The 25060-nt window shown below is 37.1% G+C and overlaps 1 protein-coding gene across 1 annotated transcript in view; it reads left to right on the top strand.

Annotated features, from left to right (window-relative positions):
• LOC124167631 (nephrin-like) overlaps positions 1–25060 on the top strand; it is an 847280-nt gene that overhangs the window by 748789 nt on the left and 73431 nt on the right. The window contains exons 6-7 of the mRNA XM_046545611.1: positions 14992–15137; positions 18871–19021. Of these exons, the coding sequence (XP_046401567.1) occupies positions 14992–15137; positions 18871–19021 (297 nt within the window). The remainder of the gene's footprint in view (positions 1–14991; positions 15138–18870; positions 19022–25060) is intronic.

Raw genomic sequence — 25060 nt, 5'->3', positions numbered from 1 at the left:
GGACGCAAGGTGAGTTGAAGGTACTTAAAACGAAGACCGTGCGAAAACATTTACCTTCGAGGAAAAACAAACTCGCTTTTCAGCGAAAGTATGGCGACATTCACGGTAATGTGCAAGAATTAAGAACTGGGTGTGTTCGAACAATCGCTCTATTATCTTTCGGAAAACGTTGAACGCACTTTCTTATTATTTTTAGCCGAGTGTTCACACAATTTCCCCAGATCTCTACATTTCCCAATTGTTTTGGAGGAGTTGGGCTGTGAAGGATCCCGTCAATGAATGGTGGATGCGTTGGTGCTGGAAAGTGAATGAGCTGTGAGAATTTTAGCTTATATTCTGGAATACGTACAGCGGACGCGGGTCGATTTTCTCTCTCGTATTTTTATCCATCGTCAGGTTATTATTCTTGTGCGGATAATGTCAAAACGACTGCACGAGCATACTTCCACATGGAATGGGTAATTATTGCACCGTTATCCCTCTCGCTGGCTCCGTGGCGAGATGTCGGTATCCCTTCCATTCGCTCGTGTTATTGTTTCATCTCGTATTTTTTGTTCCTCACTCACAAGAGTACCAAGCTTGAATCCTGCCGGCGACAATCTCTTTCCGTAATACGCTGCGCAGCGTGCCGAAAGACAAAAGAATAACGCCCACGCCCAGCGTGACGACAGCGTTGTCATCTCGTGAGGATTGAACAATCTCTCATTAATGCGTTGCTACAGCGTTGAGTCTGACGAGGATGATGTCACGTGATGTAGGTTTTCCGAATCGTGGAAGCGAGTTGAAGGTAAGGAAATACAACGCAGGGAGGGTTCGAATGTAGCGCCCTGTTTTTTCATTTATATCAGGAAGAAATTATTCAAAAATAAAGAAGAAAGAGGGGAAAGTTCTATTGGGTCAGTGCGTTATTTTTGCTCGTCCGAAGAAAGAATCAACGAATATTCGTCACATAAAACATACACGAATATTTTATTCATGTTGAAGGTAAATAGCACGGCAGCTGAAAGGTGTAAATTCTTTGAAAAATATATTGATATTTACCTACCAAGAAGAAGACTCACTTCTGTCCAAACTACTATGAAAAATCCACCGTGGTACCATGTCGGTAGCTTCCTTTGAAAATATGAGAATATTACAAAGCCAGATACGTTGCAGCCGCAATGCTGTTAGTTCTCCACCGTGGTACCATGTCGGTAGCTTCCTTTGAAAATATGAGAATATTACAAAGCCAGATACGTTGCAGCCGCAATGCTGTTAGTTCTCTTGTTTAGCTGGTAGCTCTCCTCAGCTGGTAATTCTCCTCTGATGGCAGCTCTCCTAATCCTATTCATGAGAAGGAGAATTTTAGTTATTGATGGAAGTAAAACAAAATATAGATGACCTTTCCATCAACTATTGTTACGTTCACGTTATTAACCCTTAAACCAGTGACGTGAAATATTTGTTGCACTACCAGTGACGTGCGGTATTGGAGACCGCAATAACTCAAAAATTCATAAAATGTTGCAACGCCATTGTTATTGTTTTGTTTAACTTTCGTTTGAATGCTTAACTATTCTTAAACTTATGTTAAAATTTTTACACTCCCAATACGAACCAATTTGTCATTAAAAATTGTGATTTGAAGCAGGCTCAAAAAACTGATGCCCAAAACCCTTGAGTTATAATTATTCTATTTATGCATCAATATGTCGCCAGATTAAAAAAAACCTTAAATGTTTAAGTTGGAAGGCTAAGTAGTAAGCAGCTATGAAATTTATCCAGCTTATTCCTTTCTTGATGCTTTCTTATGCTAGTGACGTACGGTCTCACAGACCGCTAATCGAATTTAAATTCAAATTTACAAAATTTAATAAAAGGAACATTAATTTTTAAGTGTGGGATGTCCTTGTTATGCAAAAATATGAAGCTAACGAGAATTATAGATATTTTGAAATATTAATTTTGAAAATAATCATAATTTTAGAAACGCAGCGGTCTCTCAGACCGCACGTCACCGGTTAAGGGTTAAGTTAGACTTTGAATTTTAATCAAAGCAGTCTTGGCACAGACTGATATGAAGTTCTAAAACCATTGTAGGTAGTATAGTAGTAAAAGCATGAAACGTATACGTTGTTTTGATATAAATTTCTCCAATGTGAATATTTCTGTTTCATTAACGCACGAAGAAACTTTTCAAATTGGATGGATCACAAAAGACGTTTTGCCAATTAAATCAAAGATTTATATTGACATCAAATACATTCGCAGAAAAGTTTCTCGGGTTTTCCACCGGTTGATGTCGTCCATGTCTCCCGACGTTTCGATCCGCGACTTGCTGATCATCTTCAGGGGATCTTCCGAATGAAGATGATCAGCAAGTCGCGGAACGAAACGTCGGGAGACATGGACGACATCAACCGGTGGAAAACCCGAGAAACTTTTCTGCAACTGATACGCCGGGAAAACCTAAGATCATACATCAAATACATTCATTTGCATAATGTAGTGCCCTTCACATAGTCTTATTTTTTTTCAATGAATACAGTTTCTTCTCCTGACCTTCCTTATTATTACAACAATGTAGTGTTTATGATCTTGGAGTATAGGTCATGATTTAAATTAAATACACAATTGGCCAACGTTTCTGAGATTTATTCTCCTTCCTCAGGGCTCTGTGATAGAAAATTTTCGTAACGAAAATTTTCTATCACAGAGCCCTGAGGAAGGAGAATAAATCTCAGAAACGTTGGCCAATTGTGTATTTAATTTAAATCATGACCTATACTCCAAGATCATAAACACTTTTTTTTTTGACATAAGTTTCGCATGAAATATATCTTAAAAACAAGTTTTAGATAAAAATGTTTATCGTTCAATCCAAAAAAATACACAGAAATTATTTTTACCAATAATATCGAAATAGAATAGCAGTTCATGCATTTATAATTCATCCTCTCCAAATTAGAGTGATCATGGATTCCGAGAATGACAATGCCGTGATTCGAACCCTTTCCTGGACGGCCAAATCCCCAAAATAGTTGCGACACCGGATAGTTAGTTCCCCGTTTGAAATTCAAGCCGCGCCACTGTGGCCTTAATGACGCCATCTGGTTAGCCCCCTGGAACTCTCTGGGAAGGACGGACGAAGTCGCCAGTCCGGACCCCAACGACGAGGGGAACCAGAGTCCGTCCGAAGCAGCTTACACAGGGAACTAATTAAGGCACACAGAGAGGGACCGCGGCGGCTAGCAGGAAAACAGGAGGAAGTTCTCTCTCAGCTTTCAAGGAGAGAAAGTTCCGCTTGATGGAAAAAGGAGCGAACCACACAAATGAAAGAGACATGGACGGAGAGAAAGGGTTCTCAAGTGGGTCGAGGAAAGGACTGATGACTCGAATGGACGAAAAGAGCTCTTTTACGCAATTATTCCTCATTTAAATTGTAACGCAAGCGCAGAGGACTTTTTCAAAACTTAAGCTAGGCTGTCATCTCGTGAGGTTTGAACAATCTCTCATTAATATGTTGCTACAGCGTTGAGTCTGATGAGGATGATATCACGTGAAGATAGGTTATACGAATCGTGAAATCGGGTTGAAGGTCGATTTTATCTCTCGTATTTTTATCCATCGTCAGGTTATCATTTGTGTGCGGATGATGTCAGACAATGGGTAATTATTGCACCGTTATTCCTCTCGCTTGAGATCCATGTTGATTGTCATCTATTGCAAAAATTAGGACTCTAAAGGATCATACATTTTGCATAAGCATGTATTTTATGGCAACCTAACTCTTTGAATTTATTTTTAAAACGCCTTGCGTGACCCAATCAATAGAGACATTTTCTTCTTGCTCTGATAAAATCAAGTATTCACATGAATGTTTAAATTTATTTCGAAAGAACACATTTATTTCATTATTTTTCTTTATACCGCCTACAATGGTTTCAGAGCAATATCACTCTGTGCAAAGGCTGCTTTTCTTAAAATTCAAAGAAGAAATAAATCACTTGGATGAAAAAGATGATGGAAAGGTCTTTTATATTTCCTTTTACTTCAAGCATTCACGTAACTAAAGCGACGCTTATAAGTAATATTGAACAGGGTGTCCAGCCAATCAAAGCAGAAAAACTCATGATTAATTCAAGGTTTTCCAGGGAAATTTTACGTAATTCCAGGTCAACCTTACGTATATCTTGTATGGCATGCGTCACGATGTGGTGGAAGTTCTTCATATTAGTTAAATGACACATTGCAATATTTTCACTAGATTTTTTATTAAACCCGTGGAAATACTAAGATATACGAATAGAATAGAGAAAAAATGCTAATCCCGTAAGACTGACATTAGTTAAATGAGACATAGCAGTATTTCCACAGAATTTTATTTTTTTAAATTTTAATAAATTTTATTTAAATTCATTCATTTAACTGATACATAAAATCATACTAAAAATACTGAGATTAGATAAATGAGACATAGCAGTATATCCACTGAATTTTATTTTTTCGAATGTAAATAATTTTTAAAAAATTGATTCATTCAAATAACATTAATTTTAATTGATCACTGCGATAGATAAGAATTTTAAAACACCCAAAAATACTGCAATACTTTAAAATAATACTGAATTTTAAGCATTATTTTAAGTTCCTAAATTAAAAACTTTATTTATATTTATTCGATGCAAGCTAGGAAGCTTCTTCGACCTCAAAAATAGATGTTGACGTCGCCTGGCATTCTATTCTTCGCGTTTTTTAATCCTACTACAGTTAAGAGTGCTAGGCATTGTTAGACATCTGTTGTCTTGTCTGACATTCCACGTTTCGATGCAGCTGTAAAAATTCTATTAAGCTATTGCACTTAAAATTACGATAAACGCATTTTAGGACAGAATATGGATGTTGAACTGGAAAAATTCTATGTGATAACGAATTTGAAATAAAATATTTTGAAATTCCACGTTGAAGAAGAAATTCGTGAATAATTCATGCATAATTCCATATACTAAAAATGCACACATAATTCCCGATTCTCTCGGTTTTCCCGGTCACCGGATACCCTGATAAAGTAATTATTTCCCGTGGAATGAATCGAGTGAACTCTTCTCGGGATTTCCACCGGTTAAATTCGTTGTATATAACCAAAGTTTCAACAGACGTTTTGCCCATGGTCATTAGGGTCAAAGAATAGTTTTGACTGTACAAAAAACGTTAAGATGTAACTAAGATATAAGCAATTACGACAATCAGGCCACTAGTATTATTTCTTTTTATTTCACTTTATTGATTTTTACATTAAAGTTTTATAAAATTATGTCTTTTTTACAATTTTTTTCTGAAAAATGCTGTTATGTGTCGCAAAACATTCAATATGTCACACAACAAATTCGCTGAAATGTGATTGCAGCGCCACCGGTGGAAAAATGTGGATTTAATTTCCCATACAAAATTAATTATGTAAATACTTTTTTGAAATCTAGCCAGAATCATGACAGAAAACATATTAATATCATTGCCATCAAGATCTGAGCTAGAAATAAAGTTTCAATGTTCTAGCTAGTCGCTAAGTGTGTTAAAATTGAGTCACAAAATTCTACGATAGCAAACAGACAGACACGAAAGTTGAGAAAAACGTTGTAAAAGGGAGGAATTCCATCATTTTTTTTACTTTATTTGAAATGGAATTCCACGAATTGCTAAATTAATACCGTGTGTTTCGATTAAAATTATTGTTACTAAGCTTTATCTCAATGGCCTCCTAAAAAGCCTTATTATCCTCCGATATTTATTTGCGCCTTTAATTGACCAGAGAAACGATACATTAAGCGTCCCTCCTTTGTCCAATCATAATTCATCATTACTCGTGGTACGGTATTTTGGGGAAGCGACCGATAGCTTAGGTCATCTGCACGATTAGGGAATGGTAAGGAAGTAAAGGTGTCGAAAATCTTGCGTCGGCAAATGTCTTCTCTTAACGATAGGTGCCAAGGGGACCATGGCTTAACGTTCCATCCGACTGACTTGCGCTTAATGTCTCTACAGCACTCAGCAACGTGAGATTGAAATGGGAGCTATTTTCTTCTTTAGTTGAACTCACAGAGAAAAATGTATCTACTCATAGTTCGAAGACCTTCATGAGTTTTATTAGATCATTCAGACAAGGAATATGCAGGGAAGAGGAATATTCAGGAGGAATCAGCAATACTTCTCACATTTTTCTCCGAGGAAAATCTCGAAATAGGTGAGATTGTATTTTGCGTCGTATATTTCAATCGTATTGTTGACACGTTTTCAAAGCATCATTCTTCTCATTTGTTTAATTTAAACTCATAAATAAATAAATTAATTAATCAATTAATTCTTTCACAAAATTACTCTATCCAAAATCTAACCTCAATTATTCAATGCCCTTAAAAATCCAGAATATTAAATTAAGTGCCGAAAAGGCTGGATAGCCAAGAAAAATCGTTTTCATAGTAACTTTAGCGCATCCAAAAAATGTTTGTGTTGCCAAGGCTCAGTAGGTAAGGAGTTGCGAACCCATTTTTATGGACAATATATGCTAAAAATTGCCTCCCCTACCACCTCATGAGATATTGCAGAATCCTGAAACACGCAGCATATTCCATGTCTGAATCACCAAACAAAACTCAAATGCCTTTGAAATATAAGTAGACACATACTATTCAGTGACATTAACTCAAATAGTGCTCATAGCATAAATAAATACATTATGTCCTTACCTACTACGAGGAAATGTATTCTGATAATAATTATCACTCAGCAAGGATACGTTTTATACTTCAGAACTCTAGACAGTCGAAGAAAAACGTAAAAGCGACATTTGTAACTTCAAAACGAGGTACTGTGGGTAAAAAAAAGTTCCTCGACAAACGGAGTGGTGGCACTACTATTCTAAAATGAAATATACCGACAACAGTGCGTAATCCAAAGCCACGCACTTGAAGATTGAAATGATGTCTTCAACCTACCATATTGGATGGTCTTACTCCGATGGAAGTTCTATATTCTATAATTTAAGAAAAGCAAGGAGAACAATTAAAATTCCAAAGATATTTCTCCTCTTTAAGGCAATCAAGCCACCTAAACGTAAGCGCCACGTCTACGGAATTGCATTATCTGATTGAGCAGTAAAAATGAATCCTACCGATTTACTTTGAGGGTTCACGACGTTTTTTTTCAAGACTTTATTTTATCATGTCCTTTCCTTATACAGTTACTCATGTGATGCGAAACTTTGATACAAGATAGCCCCCGTTATCTCTTTCTATTTCGAGGAGTTCCTTGATATCCTCCCTCGAGGGTCCTCACCTAACACGCAATTTTTTCCGAATTGATGATCGCAGTCGAGAGAGAATGATTGTAGCCCGCGTCCATGGAAACCTTCTAGGCACACGAAGGTAGCGGACTATTAGATTTTGAGATGCCTTTGAGGACCATACGCAACGAATGAAGAATTTTTTTTACTTTGAGAACTTCTTCCTCTGGTATCATTATAGTCTAAGGGCCACACACCCTACTTCCTGATCCACTGATTTTTTTTCCTTTTGATTATTCCATCACAAAGCCGAATTCGGTCCATCCCGGAGTCTTTTTCTCCTTCTTCCTCTTTCCTTTTTTATTCCGGCATTATTTATGACCGTTAGGCGCACTCAGATTTGTCCTCTCAATGATGCCTCCGCGGCTACCAAGATGACAAGAGGATTCGGTCCGGAGGAAGATGAAGTGAGGTATCCGATGGCGAAGAGGGTTGGCATAGGAACCTCTTATGCTTCTTTCCGGCCCTATCCACTGGTTTATCCTTTTATATTGTCTCCGCGTCCTTTCTTTTTACCATTTTTTATTCAATCCTCTCGCATTCCATCTAATTTCTACCATCCTGTGCGAGTTACAATGGTTCCTTTTAAATTTCCACCCCTGTTTCGTTCTCTTGATCAATCGGATCTTCAGTTTCTCTTAGTGACAATTGTGATGACTGACCCGGTATCAAAGGGGATATTTTTTTAAGGGTCCCGAATGAAGTATTCGGCGCGTCGGTCAAATGAAAACTTCGATCTTTTGTGTGAACGGAGATTTCCGCGGCTCGTGCGATATGATTCTTCATTTTCTGTTACAGTCGCGTAGGTTTCTGAGGCGGAGAGAGTGTGTCGCTGGCATTACAATTATCATCTTCAAGTCGAAGATTTTTTACACAATTTTACCCCAAATTTGCTCCAGATAAATTAGAGACTCTATTTATACTTCCCAGACTGACAATTTAAATTGAATCGATGGATAGCATCTAGACGACCATTGGAGGAGATTACTTTAGCGGACCAATGGAAGAGCAGCTACAAGACCTGGCGGTAACAGGGCCTTACATAATGAAGGCGACAATTGTGAGCCAGCATCTTCGACGTAAAGACACTGACAGTATTGCCAGAATAACAATTGCCTTTGCCAAAACAACCGAAGCGATTATAAGCGAAAATGCATGACTACCGCGACCATTTATAGGCCGGAAGCGGGTATTTATTTATACACATCCAGCCTTGAGTTAGATTTAAAAAATACATTAGATTTAAATCGCCAGTGATACGTTTAAGTTTGGCTTGCTTTTGAAGTGTCTTTATCCAGAGGATTAGCAAAAATCTGTGTTAAGTTTAATCAAAGAGAAAGTTACTTCCTATCGACTTCCTAAATGAAGAACATGATCTCTCTTCCATTGCTTCCTTACCTTTTTCGTCCAACAAAACTATGCATCACTTCGAGGCAAGTATTATATAGACATATTGATACATTATCATTTTTCACAATCGTATAATTGCTGCTACAAATAGATTCAGGAGGAATTCTGCAGCAAAAAATACTGGATAGCACCGTAGGAGGTGATTTCGAGAATTTAATTTGTTTTGGAAAAAACTAAGAGATATTATGATTCTCAACATCTTTACTACTGCTCCTTATAATTTAACAGCATCGCAGTTGCCTAAAGAATGCCAAATTACAGAGATTATTACAAATTCACGTCTTCAAGTTGTATTCCACATTCGGGGGGAAGGATATTGATGCAAATGTAGGAAAATTTGACTTCTTTCGCAGCATAAGGTATAAGGGTCCTTAGTCATATTAGGTTTGATTTAATCGATCCCACACAAAGTGCTTAAAACCCTAAAGTCGGTTTGGATACGTAACAATATATCTCCCCCGCAAACTAAACAAAGACTTAAATTTCAAATATTACGAGCATGGGAGCAAGTTCCTTTTCCTGAGCCACCTAATTCCGTAAGCAATTTTTCAAGAGACTCTTCGGTCAGTAACCTCGGCGCACTACCTACAAGGGCAACATAGAGCCGATATAATCGATAACTGAGGTCATATTTTTTCATGATACTATAAAAGCCACTTCCGACCACTGACTGACTTACTCATATAAATATTTGGGATGAACGATACGAGATACAACAAAAATTCGTAGAATAAGAAAAAAATTGTCTATCCCGAAAATTGTCTGAAACCCAAGAAGAAATTGTCGAAACACTAAATGTTCTATCTATTGACGTGTTGCAAACTGTATTCATGCCTCTACGTTTTGGGGACAATTTTTATAGTAAACGAGAAGAGATACGACAAGAAGTCATCCACCCCCTCTAAAATTGACTGAAATCCCAACTAAAAATTGTCGCAACACTAAATTTTCCATCCATTACATTGCTACCAACTGACTCTATGCCTCTACATTTTGGGGACATTTGGGGGTCAAAAATCGATGGTAATGAGGAATTTGAACATCGCGGAGAAACATGGAAATGGCAACAAAGTCACTGTGACATCTAAGACCACACAGTGTAACAGTCAGAAAGGTTGGAATCCAAGAACTGTTGGGTATTTCTACGATTCAGTTAAAGTAGGTTATAATCACCATAAAAAACGATCCTTTAGGAACAAATGGCAAGCAAAAATTCTAAGAACTGGCAGAGGGACCAAAAAAGGTCGTAGGCCTACAGTGATTGTAATAGGAATGTAGTCACGTGAAAGTAGGTGAAGATAATGGCACAAACCATTACGTGGTCTGCGGAAGAGACCGTAAGCCTTCTTAAAAAAATATACTAAAAAATGATCCGTTAATGTGCACATCTCGATTGGACCACCATCGCTGATCCCGAGTTTTTTTTACTCTCCTACTCCCCTTTCACACGGATGGGACGGGCTTAAAAGAGTCGGACCTTTTCCTCAACGTAAGGCCCCAGGACCATATAATCCGTCGAAAGAATCGCAGCCCGTAAAAGTCAGCCGTTTTTTAAGTACCTATCTGTACTTCCCACGAATAAACCCTACGTCATCATCCCGTCACCATCCCATCTGTTGGAATACACATAAAAAACTAGAAAAAATAATAAATATTTTTTTAACTCAAGACTGCGGCTGCATCCCCTCCTAAGATTCCGTCAACGGATCTTTATTTACCCACTCCTCCTCTTATTTTTTTTTACTTTCTTTTCCTTCGCAATTCTCATCCAACCCCCTTATACGTCGATATGACACCATGGCCAATCTCGTAAAAACGACCTTTTCCGAATCATAAAGCAGGGGATGAAAAGAGATGGAGGAAGAGGGAAGAAGTCAAACCCCACCCCTAAAAGGCCCTTAGCCGTCGCAGGAAGTGCTTATACCCGTGATATTTCCGATAAAAATGTCGTCTCTTAGGGTCATATTCCGAAAAGGAGAGTCCATATTGAGTCTGACGCCAGGACTTTGACTTTTTTTTTTTGAAGACTCAAGCAATCGTTCCTCTAGTGGTCTCGCTTTTCGTCATTCAATTATGGCCTACAGCTTGAATTAATGTTCCACACGGGGATTATCAAAAACTCCTTGTTTGACCCGGACAAGTAGGAATAATCGAACCAACTTTGAAGCCGAAAGGTTTGTAGCCGAAATAGCTTCGTACCATAGGATACTGCACATTTCTAAGTACCGGAGGTTCCGATATGAATAGCTGGGTTTTAATGCTTTCTGATACTTATAACGCTAAACTAACAGCTATATGTCATGCATCAAATGAAAGAGAAATTCAAAACAGTTTTTTATTAAAGCCTAAAAGTGTTCAATGTGAGTGCCATTCGTCACATGGTACACGTCAAGACGATATTCGAGTTCTTCCCAAACGTTGATTCTCGTAGAGAACGTAGACTCTAGAACTCGAGAGACTACGCTCTCGTAGAGAACGTAGAGTCTCTCGAGTAATTGTTGCAACAGCTACTTCATTTTGCTTCTAAATTCTGAAAGGTCAGCCGGTAGCGGAGGCACAGATATTATTATAACCTGGAGGATCACCACCGAACTTAATACATAATGCATATTACACAATAACCACAGATTCCCTCTTTGCAAAACTGTAACAACACAAAAAGCTTTCCAGTCACTAATCGCCATCTTTGATAGTGGCGCTTTCTAACGGATGATGGTGGAAACATTGGCGCAACGTTTCCAACGAACAAAATTGTTGGAGTAGCTCTTTCATCTGATGTATCTTTACAGTGGTGTAAGTTACGAGTTATAAATATTATAACGCGTTCAAACTCCGCTTTCTATTTCGAAACACCCGATATCCCCCTTCAAACCGCTTCAACTGGTGCGTGGCGGGAGGTGATAACTCATCCTTTTCCCGTACTATGGCGTCCGTTTCAAAAATCATATCTCCCTCTGTTAGTACTCTAGTTACAATAATAAGATAAATGCATAATAATTTACGTATGATGATGATTATTCAACGAATTCTGGGTCGCTTTATACAAAAAAAAGGTATTGGTATAAGTAAAAGTTATCTAGCCAAGAACCCTTATAATGGAATACCACATAGTTAAAAAATAAGTTAGATAATATTGCTTCAGGACAACGCCATACAATTAAACGTATACCTTACTAAAACAAATAAAATAAATGCGCTGGTAGAGATATTTACCGGGGCCAAACATTTATTGATTATATGTAAGTTCTTCATTATTCGAGGGAGATCAGCCTTTACAATTATTTGAGTACTACGTACCCTACCATTACCTCCGTTCTCACCATATCAAAGTCATTTGCAGAGACTTTTCCCACGGTACCCAATAAACTTCAATATGTAGATTATTCGATTAAGTTCCATATTTACGTTAAGATCTCTGAGAGAGTGAGAGGTTACTATTTTTCTTGGTACTTTAGCTGACAAGATACCGCGCCTAAGACAGGAAGATCTTACTTTAACTTAGAACGTTATGGAGCTTACTGTGCAATATACAAAACGCTGAGATAACATATCGCGCTACGTTAACTAATGACAATTTAGTAATAAATATCCGTACTCATTCAACATGTATCAATCCTAAGATTGGTTTGACGATTCTCTTTACTCAGTTCTCCATTCGTCCAATCTTTAACACCTAAGTAATTATTTTGCCTTACATACTTCACCATCAGCTCTTTCTATGACCATATCTTATCTATGTCCGGCCTAATTTAGCCGTACTTCCCTTGCGCCAATCGTAAAATAAATTAAGGTGGGTAGGTGGGATGATTTGGCTACAGCCAGACATTTTTTAAATGCATTATTGTTCGAGGGAGTGCAGCCCTATAATTGTTTCCCCATTTTCAGGGACGGATTAATCGTCGTTAGAGTACGCCCACGCGTTACACAGCCCGGCCAATATGGCCGACCAAGCCTAATTGCGAGCAGAATGCCCAAATAAAAATACGTGCGTAACATAGATTAGGCGTACATTTCATCTATTTTGCATGTAAAAGAGGGTGTCTGTTTGCCAGTCCACAATGCGTTTCCATACAGCTTTACAGCCATACAGCAGATACAGCACGGATTGCAACCAAAGTTCGTGCATATTTGTATCTCATGCTCCGAAACCTTGTAGTGCTACTTCCGGTTGCGTTCGACACGTCTTTTGCGTCGTTTTCTCATTGGCATTTGTTACGCCACGTCATGCAACTTCTGTGGTTGGACATCCTGCAGGTTAGGCACACCACTTAATACGCTAGAAGGGAAAATATATAACTCAAAGGATGCCACACTTGCTATACACTCTGTGCAAACCTTTTCGCAGTGGCATGCGTTCACAAGACGTTTTCAGTGTCCGCACGTATAGACACAAACAACGAGTGGTGTATAAGCTTATCCCGTAAACGGTATATGGAAATTATTTTTTTCCATTGCTGTCAAGCGTCTTCCGCTCATCGTCATACTTCAATTTTCGAGTCAACAAACATTAGGGGGGTGGGGCAGGGGACCACAACCATGCCTGCTTCGTTCCTTTACTGCAAAATCCTACCACGTGGCCATGAATTCCAAGTTTCTCACTTCTCCGGATACTATCCTTCCCAAGCAACGCCAGGTGGCATTAATTTAAAATAGTTTTAAATAATTCCAGAGGCTATATTCTCTCACGGAACGCCACCACAAAACAAGTCGAGAGGTGTAAAGCGGGTTGAGTCACGATTACGATTGTTAACAGAGGTTCACGGTACTGATTAGAAGCTTAAGAGGAATAGGGTTCGGATGCAGACGCGAGCGGCATTCGAGTTGCAAATCGTGAGACGTGATGCCTGGCAAATCCCACGGGGCGCGGAAACGTACAGTTTCAGCCCGATGTGCGGCGCGCGCGTGTTCTACGGTTAACCGACCTATTCAACCTACCACCTCAAGCCAGCCGCACCCTCCCGAGGAATTAATGAACCCCCCGCGAGTCTTCGCTAGCAACGCGCGCCTTCCTGCGTCCACCTGTTCCCGAGGATGCATATGGTCGTGATAGATGGATAGATGAATAGAAAAATAATGATTGTTTAGGAAACAACCCATGAGAACAAAAGTAATACAGTTTTCAGGCACGTTAAATACAAAATAGATAATTTAAAAAAATAAACTTTTCAATTTTTTAAATGTCTATATATAATGTTTTCCTGTTTCATTAAAAACCAAAACATTACAAATGCATATACCTCCGTAAGAAAAGGCAAACGGAGTTTTAAACTTCGCCGAATTTGATACAAAAAAAACCCATTATATAGTAAAAATGGGTAAAAAAAACTTGAATTCTTTTTCATGGTTTATACTTCGCTATGTTAAAACTTTATGCGCATTGACCTTAAGACATAAAATGTTTTCATTGTTTTAGTAAGTAGTATGTAATTTAATAAAATAGATAGGAAGTGGAAATGAGAAAGAAAACTGACAATAAATCACAGAAAACTCAGGCCTGAAGTAAGTTCTCAACGTGAGAAAAAGGTTTTACTTCTTGGATAGGAAAAAAATGGGCTGAAATTAGGTTTTATTAATTAATGATATAATATGACATCAGTAAGTACTATTATAGCGTATTGAGCCAATTCAAGGATACCTTTAAACTAATTTAACACGAATCGACCAACGAACGCGGTTTTAAATCATTATTTCACAAAATTCTGTTATTCGTAGAATCGTAAAACATTATATTAACCTTATACGTATTGTATAATGTAGAATTAGATCATTTTGAATGATACAAAAAAAACATCGTGAAACATGATAGAAGGAACTGGAATTTAAAATTTCCAGGTCGGTTATTAAAAAGCTGTGAACCATAAAAACGTTATTCTATGATTATAAGACTAGAATTACTATTTTAAGAGCGTTTTAAGGCTTGAAGACAAGAACTCGCAATTACTTGCAATTCACCACAAATTGTTTAATCTCACGACCGGTTCCATTTCTTAAGAATACAACCCTCTACTCATTTGTCTCTACGTCGAATTAGAAATTCTAACCGCAGTATTTTTTGCGCATTAAAATTTTTACACTTGAGAAGAGGATACATGTTGACACGGCTCCAAATAACCTGTAAATTTCATGATGATAATACATGTTTTAAAGGAGTAATAGGTTACGAAAAACTGATAAAATACAACCGTTCGAAAAAAGGTGATGCCTTCTCGATAGGCGTTGTATCGATGGCTCTAATGATTTTTTTCCGTTTCTTTTGTTCATAGTTCGGCCCCTTTCCGTGAGGCTCCTGAACAAACCGGCCCACTTCAGAGCAGACCATGAGTACCAGGTGACTTGCGAGGCTGTGGGATCAAGGCCTCGACCAACATTCTCCTGGTTTAAGGACGGCAGGAAAATCAAGCGCACCAAGGTGAGAATATTGACTATGAATTACGTCTTCGGAATGACTTTGAAACAGTAAAAAACTTAGTTTTTCAACATTCGTTTCATGCTAAACTACACTGTAAACTATTTTTCAAAGATCTTCCCTGCAAGGGACAAAGGATTGCCGAATTGAAGTGGAATGACCCGTAATTATTTCGTTTGCATGTTCCGGTAATAACAAATAATTATTTATAAATATTATTTAATTACGTTGAGTCATTCACTGATGAATTACGTACGCTCCAATCTGTATTCAAACCACATTTATTATGTAATATAGTATTTATTGTGATTCGCTACGCTGGTAAAAATAACCTAACTTTTAATAAAAAAGTTTTGCTACATCAACATTACTAATCCCAGGACTCCTATATGCTGTCATTCCATTCGATAATATTTTTAGGGTATAATAGATATCCTAAAACAGACGCAACTAACAATTGAAAGTTTCCGTGTTTCCTTACCCTATCCTTGGCGTACAACTAGTTTCCACAGCATGTTTACTTTTATAACCTCCCACTTGTTAACAGTAATCTGGCGATTGGAAATATTACCCATTCAACATGGTCACATCTAATAAAATATGCATCGGAAGGCTACTAGCAAAAAAATGCGGTCCCTATTTTATTCAAATAGCACAGATTAAATAATTTTCACTGCATAAGGCGAAATTAACATCAAAGATTAGCTTATAGAAGTATATTTAAACTTGAAATATAAGTCATGATTTTGGACATTTTAAGTGAACTGGATGCCATAAAAAGTAAAAAAAAAAAAAAACGCAGGAATAAGCCACAACCCCCCGAGACAATAACTCGATCACTATTGCATAAGCATAATAGATATACTGCAAGTGAAATACCATAAAAACTTAAAGTATGACACAGGAATAAGCTGCAAACCATGAAGACAATGATTCGACCGCTACTGCAAAATCATGGTAAACATACTGCGCATATGCGCCACAGCACTCTTCCAGACAACAAACACACACGCCACAAGTAAGCAAGCAAACAATGAAGGAAGAGTACCTAATTGAAGCCAACGCATGGAGAGTTCTTATACGTGACATCAAAGACTGGAGAATAACATTAACAGAGAAAATTATAATTTCATAATACAATACGTGATGCTACAGAATAAAGAATATTACTTGAAATAAATAATCCATTGAAAAAATGAAGGAAAGGATAAAAGAACAATGCGACACTTGATGTGAAGACCAAACTCATTGCCGCCAATGTTAGACACAATATCCTCGTGGCAATAGAAGAGTTGCAAGAAAAGAAAAACGAGAAACTCATAGAACGGCGTAATGAATAGACATTGCTAATAACATGTACGGGTTTTTGATCAAAAGAATTAAATTTATATTTTAACATTACAATTATTACATAATATTAGCGGAATTAGGTGAATTAATATTTAATTAGTTTCATATAGTTTTTATGATAGATTATTAAAAATTTTATCCCGTTAAACATTGAGTGTAGATACAAGGAGAAAAAGGATACATGTAACCCAACGCATGACATGATTTTATACATTACCATATCACTTAAAGCCCCAAGCGCAGAAGTACATGGGCCACATACTTATGAGCTTATGCACATGCTTATGAGCATATTTCCTCTGAGATGGAAATTGATGTATAATACCTAATATGTTCCGCTTTTACTCGTATTAAGATACCGTTATTGGCTTCCTACGTCATTAGTTAGATCTACGAATTTGATAAAAACTGATACCCATTAATACGTGTATTAATATTTTAATCTGATATAAACTGATACCGATTAATATGTGCGCTAATGAATTTCTATTTTTAGTAGGGACAATCGACTTTGATGCCTTCGTAGAGAGCGATCACAGTCATTACAGAGCACAATTTTAAAACGAGCTGTCTCCAATCCCATTTCCAACAGTGAACTACACCAAACGACCCTAAACCAAGTTCGAGTATGGGATAGAGCATTTTGACAAAAAGAGAGGTACTATTCGCAAAAAAAATGTATGCATCCAACGGATTCATGGGATGAGCTTGGATTTGGTGGTGGCACAGTCTGTTTTTTGCACGCTAGGCAATGGGAGAGCGATTGCCTCAGAACGATTCCATCGTAATTGCGTAACAGAACGCCCGCTCCACATAAAATCACGTATCTACTCCCGTACGTGACGATAATCAATCGAGGATTGCCGCTGTCCACCCGATGCACCGGCCAAAGGAACGAGCGAGACGGGTGGACGTGACACAGGGGCAAACGACGACCCAAAAAAACAGCCATCCGAACGGTCAACGCAGGGAAAGAGTTGGGGAGAACTGTCAACCCTGATTCTCTCCCAATAACATTTTTTCCCGCTCAAAGAATAACGGTAGCAGTATAAAACGATAGGATACCGTCTAACACAGCCATTTCTGCAATTTTAAGATCTCAATCTCACGTTAATTTAACCAACTGACACACCTACTCTAACTCCACAACTCGAGACTTCCAGTTCACTACGACGAAATTATCGATACCATCTCAGATCAAGTTTTTTACTATAAAAAGGAGAATACACTGCGATGAATCTTCCTCGAACTTCTGATTGAGTCAGATTCTGCCAATGAACAGCGACGAATTTCACCGAAATCCCTGCCAAAACCCCTAAATCATACTAACATCCTAAATGAAAGAATCATTATGCACATAAACACTGATTATTAGTTTTTATACTCAAATATTAGGTAAAAACTCAATTAAGATCTAATACGGACCAGTGGTTTACGCGGTATTAAAGGGCTGACCAGAACCTTCCTTTTTTACGAAGTTTTCGGTTATAATTATTGCTGAGTAATCATATTGCACGCATAATAACATTAGCTTACTGGAAGTGTGAAAATAAAGGCATAGAGTTTAAACCCATAAAATTTGTAAACAAATTAAAAAATAATATTTTAGAAAGTTAAGTCAACTAATATATCTTACATATTCATGTCAGGAAAAGTAACATAATTAAATTTAAAAATATAATTACTAACTAAAAAAATTACATAAATTTCAAGTAAATTGCATAAATTCATGAGAAATCAAACATAGCTTTGCAGACTCAATGAGAAAAGAACCACGCTTTCTGCGATGTTTACAACGCCTTGTCGACATTTTACTATTTCTTAAATATGAAAATTTTGACCGAGTATTTTTTCGGGTGCAACGACATAGAAAGGCGGACAATGATATTTGGATTTGCAGATAGATTGAAAGGAAAAAGGACCAACAGGAAATTGCAGAGGAAAGTTCAACTAAGGAAGTTCAGGAAAGGGAGGGTGATTTTAAAAAATGTTCCATTTAAACCTATCTCAACCATTAGAATGCTATAATAATAATAATAAGTGGATACTTGACAACATTCATAAGTGTCTCGAATATAAAAAAGTATACCTCGGAGGAATCGCCAAGTTAAAAATTTAGTATATCAAATACAGGAATACGTTAACAATGGTTTACGGGAATTCCAGACAGCTTTTTTAAGATAATAGCGAAAGTTTTACACGAACATTGTGACCAAAAAAAACCGGTCGAGCAGAAAGGATGCATACTCTCAAGTACCAACCCACAACACATTAAATACGAGCTCCCTTTATTCTTATCCCTCGGTGTAAACATTTATGATCTTCATCCCTCTAAAATGGAGAGAGCCACGCAAACTAAAACCCCATGCCCCATTTTCTGTTGCAGTGGCACGAGGCGGGAAACGACACGGTGGCCCTGAGCATATTATCGCTGACCCCCGGACCGGAAGACGACAAGCAGCAGCTCAAGTGCCACGCCCAGAACCCGTCCATCGAATCGTCCGGGATGGAGGACGTCCTCACAATGAACGTCCTCTGTGAGTGCTTCCGCGATGCAAGGAGATCACTGCCAACAATCCACGCATTGCCAACCAACCCTCCACATCCATTCTTACACCCTCCCAACTCCCCAACCATACCCCTTTACTAGCACGATGATTCACGGTGCGAAGGCCATCTTGCATAGGGTGACCAATAGTGTGTGTTCATGGTAGAACGAAATACACAGTAGAGTTCCAGAAACTTTATGCTGCTGTTGACTAGCTTCGGCGGCTATAGGTTGCGTCATTCTCAAGACAAACATGAGATCAACATCAAAAATTTTCAAAACATTACACTTAGTCTAGTTTGTCTTCAGAACGACGCTAAGGCCGTCGAAACTATACAACAGCACCATGAAGGTGGTGGAACTGTACTGTGTTTTTTTGCTATACCATAAATATATCTTCGTTCCACTAAGTCACGCCATAATCAGTTGATTTCATTCAATAGTGTGTGTCTTAGTTATTTTAATGTACAGGGTGTTTCATGAGGAATTTGTAATACTTCAGGAGGTGGTAGGGGAGACGATTTATGTCATTTTTGTCATCGATAAACATAGGGTCGTAACTCCTTAGTTGCTTAGCTATGGCAACGAAAATATTTTTTGATGCACTTTGCAGTTACAATGAAAACAGTTTGTTTTGGATATCCATGCTTTTCGACATTTTATTTAACACAATGGATTTTTAAGGGCATTAAATAATTAATCTTGGAAGAAAATTTGCTCTTATAATTGCATAAAACAATCTTTGAGCTTAATTTAACGAAAACATTGTGAGAGTATCAACAATACGATTGCGCAATACTACACGTATTTACATAAATTGTTTCAGACAATTTTATTCAGCATTTTCGTCCAACCTCAATTACTTTATGTCCTTAAAAATCCATAGTGTTAAATAAAATGTCGAAAAGCATGGATATCCAAGAAAAACCGTTTACCGTAACTACACAGTGCATCCAAAAAATGTTTGCGTTGCCATAGCTCAGTAACTACGGAGTAGCGACGCCACGTTTACGTACAAAAATGTTTAAAGTTCTTTGCCTTCTATTTCCGGAATTATTGTTGAATCCTCCAGAAACAGGCTGTATAAATGAATTGAAATGAGTTCTGCATGTTTGGTCAATCAGAGCATCACTTGCTCATTTAACTTTTTTTTGCAACACTTCGCACCTTCATTCGTTCATCCTCAGAGCTAAGTAGAACGAATGAAACAAAATTAATGGAATTACGTTAGTCATTGCATTGGTATTAAGAAATGTTTCCATAAAATGGTTATATTGCCACGTATAATAGTTACCATGGAGAAGATATCCCGAATTCTGAATATGTGTGTCGTGGAGACTGTTTTTCTACCGGTGCACAAAATTAAAGATATCCTTACCACAATAGAAGGCCGGGGCAAATTACAAACTGAGAGAGTTTACCGGGCCACACGCAAAACTCGTAATTGCAGTCATATCCGTGAAACGAGAAGAACCATTTAAACCAGGATAGGAAAGCATACACAAGCTATTAGACTGAGATATATTGATCGCTCTGCCAACGTTTGACGAACATCAGTTTGACAAGGAACACATAAAGAAATCACTAAAGAAAAAAACTTTAAAGCTCATTCGGTTAGGAAGGCAACTGAAATACGGAGATATCGGGATAGTTCAATCCGAGGTCAGAGCTTGATACTCAGCGAAACATGAAGATATAAATTCAAAATTTATACTCCTATCGAAACGGTCCCATAGTCACAATAATAGCAGTTTCACTCTGAAGAAGCCTCCTGCACGACTGGGGAAACGTAAGTGAAGTTAATTAATAATAATAAAATAAAGGAACATTATAAAAACCACGCTTCGTGAAAAAATTGTATGAAATGAACTAAAAAATAAAAAATAAGGTTTAGCTAGAATAAAGCGTGGGTGATGATTCAGTCTATAATGAATTGAGTGTAGAAGAGCCTTACAGGTGAGTACGGATTGGTACGCAACAATAATAATATCTAAACCTAATAAGTACCCACAATTAATTCAACGAGCTATGAAAAGCTTGCGTTTTACTTTTGAGTGCACTCTATACCGTTTTTGAAAAAGCGTGTTTTTTTATATTTTTGCTGAACGCGAAATATGGTGAAGACAGTTAATATCAAAATGTAAACCTCTACGTAAACGTCCCTTAACCGGAAAAAAAATCAAGAAATATAAGCTCAGAAATTTTTCGTACATATGGTAAAAAATATGTAAAGGCAATATATTTATTAATTATATAAATAGCGTAAATAATAGTGAACTTACATCGTACAACTGAAATACTTCCAGAAAATGTCATATTTGTGCCAGTTACAGCATAAGCTGTGCGTTAGTGAATAAATGAATCAGTCAGATCATCTTGCTTTAAAAATAGGAGATGAGCTAAATGAATCCGTTATATCAGCGGGCGGTGAACACCAATATATCGCTACTATTATAATTATTAAAGCTATGATTTAGTTAAAAGTAGCTTTGCTTTCATAGGTTTTGAATTCATATTTACGCCTTGCTGCTACGTATAAAATCTACTGATGATATGGACTAAATGGATACTTTTGGATCGAAAATACAAAACTCACAAAAAAACGAAACGTAATTTAAAAAGCTGAACAAAAGGGTTAAATTCAGTATTCCTTTTCCGCACAATGATACACATGTCTTCAGTGTAAATAACTCAAAAAAATTAAAATAATTTATGCATGCGCCGAATTCAATGCTTTTCGTAGGGGACCCATAAAGTAAACAGCAATGGTCTAAATACAACCCCGATACTTTTTCGAGGGAAAATCCTTTCTCAGTGAGCCTATACAAGACATAAGAAGTATATCCCGAAAATTTCGTGGCTGCAGCAGTAATGATAGAACTCAGTAGCGGGACGCTAAAATTTATGAAAGTCCCACAACGAAGCTCGCACAGGCACTAATATCTCAAATTTTAAATTTTAGAGGCCATTCAAATATTATGTAAGGCGTTTTGCTGTGAAATTGAATCTTTATACGTTGCTTTACGTCTGACTAGAAGATAATTAAAATCCGAAAGCACAACCTATCTGCCTGCTCAAAAGAACAATGTGCCAATCGCAACAGTTTTCCCGCTAATACTTAACTCAGATTTAAAGGTAACCTCAGAATCAATTTAAGTATGATACATGGCGTTTTAAACGATGGGTGAGTTGGAATCCTATTACGGTGCTGCACTGCTATCGAAGCTCGTACGGACCACCTGTTGGAGAAACCTATGCTCTAGAGCAAGCCAAATACTCCAAATAGGCAGCAGGCTTAGATGATTGGATACAGCGAATTGAAGATTAGAGATATCTTAGAAGCTTAAGCAAGGATTCCACGTCGAATTAAACAGTTGTAGCAGCGGCTAGAGAACGATATCTTGCTTATATTATCTTCTCAGAATTATCTCATGAGTGACAATCAACGTGCATTATGAAGAAAATTAATATATCTTTGGTAAAAACTCAATTTTCAAATATAACTCCTTCCAAGTGAAAATAAACTTAGGTTAAACCCTCCTTCAATTAAGAGCATTCTTTAAAGTCCAATTCTATACTTAATTTCACATAAAAAAGGAAATTATAGAATATTAGACCATAAATTACGGGTGACTACAAAATTCACAAACACAGTAACATGTTCCATCATCACAGGGTACATGTTAGGTACATCATGTAGGGTATGTTAGGTACATCATGGGCTTGTGTTCCTTGGTACAAGAGGTAGCCTTTTTCAATGTCGGCTGAATTTACTGTTTAATATTATGTCTAAAATACCCAATAAGTAGCTAATACTCATCACCATTATATGTCGATTTCACCTATGCTACGATAGCCACTGTTGGAGTGATTAGTTTTTGGTAAAAAGAACTTCGATATGCAATCAAAAAGTTTTACCTTTCAGCGTCAAAAACTTCAAACTAGTCTTATTTGTAAACATAATCCGAATGAACTCAAATTGACCTATACTACACTCTAGTGCTTCTTTCGCGTAATAGATTACTTTAAAACCCCTAGGTCGCAGCACTTTCCGATAGTTTCAAGTGTTACTAGGTACACTATGCCCTATGTTCACCACCCTCCCCTACATTAGTTAAGTTTTGGGTAATTTGAATATACGCAAGGAAGGACAGGTGAATCAATACCTACACTCTACCCCACAAGCCACCACTAATGTGTGATGCGCGAGGTGTTATACGGATCATTCAAAGAATAACCGCGCATAGGCCAGCGGCAAACCTTTACTGAGTCACCCACAAGTGCACTGCAAGCTCTAAATTTCACAGGGGAAAAATAATTTACCTAAATCGGATTTCGAACTGGGATCATCCGAATATGAGCCAGGTCCTCAATAACTTGTAACGCTAAAAACGTCTCCTTCCTCTGAGAGTCTTGCTGGATTCAGAGGACAAAGTGATTAATGCTGCCAGACTTTATGCAAGATAACTTAAACTACAGGGGAGAGAGAAGATGCACTTCGAAATGAAAGGAAAGAAACAATATATATATATATATTATTTTTTTTATATCACGAGATGTGATATTAAAAAAAAAATATATATATAATAAGGGGTCGTGAAGTATAAAGTTTGAATTATGAAAGAAACAATATTACTTTGTTTCACGTCGAACTCATTTAACTGACAACGAAACAATCCACATCACCAGATGTTTTGTCAGCCTTTCATCGATAAAATTCTATCCCCACTGCACAATTCATTATGTACACCCGATCATTTTATGAAATAATATAAAACTCGAGACAGCTGATCCCGTCCCAAATACAGTAACTATAGCCATAATTTCAAATTCAATTTCGATATAAACAGCAGAATTTTAAAAAATGTTCAAATCGTCAATTGCTGTGGAAAGGTATTGGAGGAATTTCATTCACGTCAAACATATACTGAGTGCACTGCCAAAGAGATATCTAACAATTATTTTAAAAAAATATACGTATGAAGGAAAATTTGATTGAAACTTGAAAAAAGTGAAAATATGATGAATGAGATAACATATATCTGCGTCATTAACTTGTCCAAGTGATGTTACTTTATCCATGGAATGACAAAGGAATTTCATGAATTTTACTATTATGTGAAGCATTCAACTCCAAATTGGAATCGGACATGAGTATATTAAATTCCAAACGAATACCATCGATTTACGAGTGATTTTGGCACTATTTCATTAGAGGGACTACAGCGTCGACAAGAATTTAAAAATAAACAAAAACTCACTCTAATGGCATATCTACTACCACTGTGTCGATTTAAGTCTGGAAACCATATAATGTAGAACACGTTCACTTGCCACGATTTGCGCCGATGAAATAGAATTGCCATTCCAATAACAAGTGAAAATGATATCACTTCAGAGGAATCCACAAATATCAATTAAAATTACCGATAATATAAACTCGAAAATATTTTTAATTGGAGTACAAGTTTTTTCCCCGCCAAGTCACCACTAGGCGAAGAAAGCTAACATCATTAACCAGAAAATATTAATCAACTCCATTTCCTAAGGATGTTTCCTGCCGAAAAGAAATCAGAATAGCACCCTAAGTCTAAGAAGAGTTCACATGGACCGCGAACTAGTACATACTATTATTTAGGTCTCATTTTAATATTCCAAAACCTTTTCTTTAACTTTTAACCCAGTGAAAATAATTTAAGATTCAAAAATAAATAAAGTCTCAAAATGAAAAATCTTGAAATCCTAAAAGGGCTACTTTAAAACTAGAATCTTATAAAAGAATTGAAAATAATTTTCGTGAACTATGAATCAAATTTAACGTTTTCCGCTCGTCTCAATTGTAAGGCAATTTAAAGCGTCTTCATTCCAAAGGTTATAAAATCGATTACAACTTGCAAACTGAATTAAATTGACAAGAGAAACCACTTTTTAAGAGTTTCATAGCATTCAATTAGTTGTTCGAGACTTTTCAAAGCGGTAACTACTTCTTTAAATTCAACGCCCTTAACCAATTTTTAAAATATGTCCA

This window comes from Ischnura elegans, chromosome 11 (genome assembly GCF_921293095.1).
Source record: "Ischnura elegans chromosome 11, ioIscEleg1.1, whole genome shotgun sequence".
In the NCBI taxonomy this organism is placed as follows: domain Eukaryota; kingdom Metazoa; phylum Arthropoda; class Insecta; order Odonata; family Coenagrionidae; genus Ischnura; species Ischnura elegans.
This window is presented reverse-complemented; position numbering and strand designations above follow the sequence as displayed.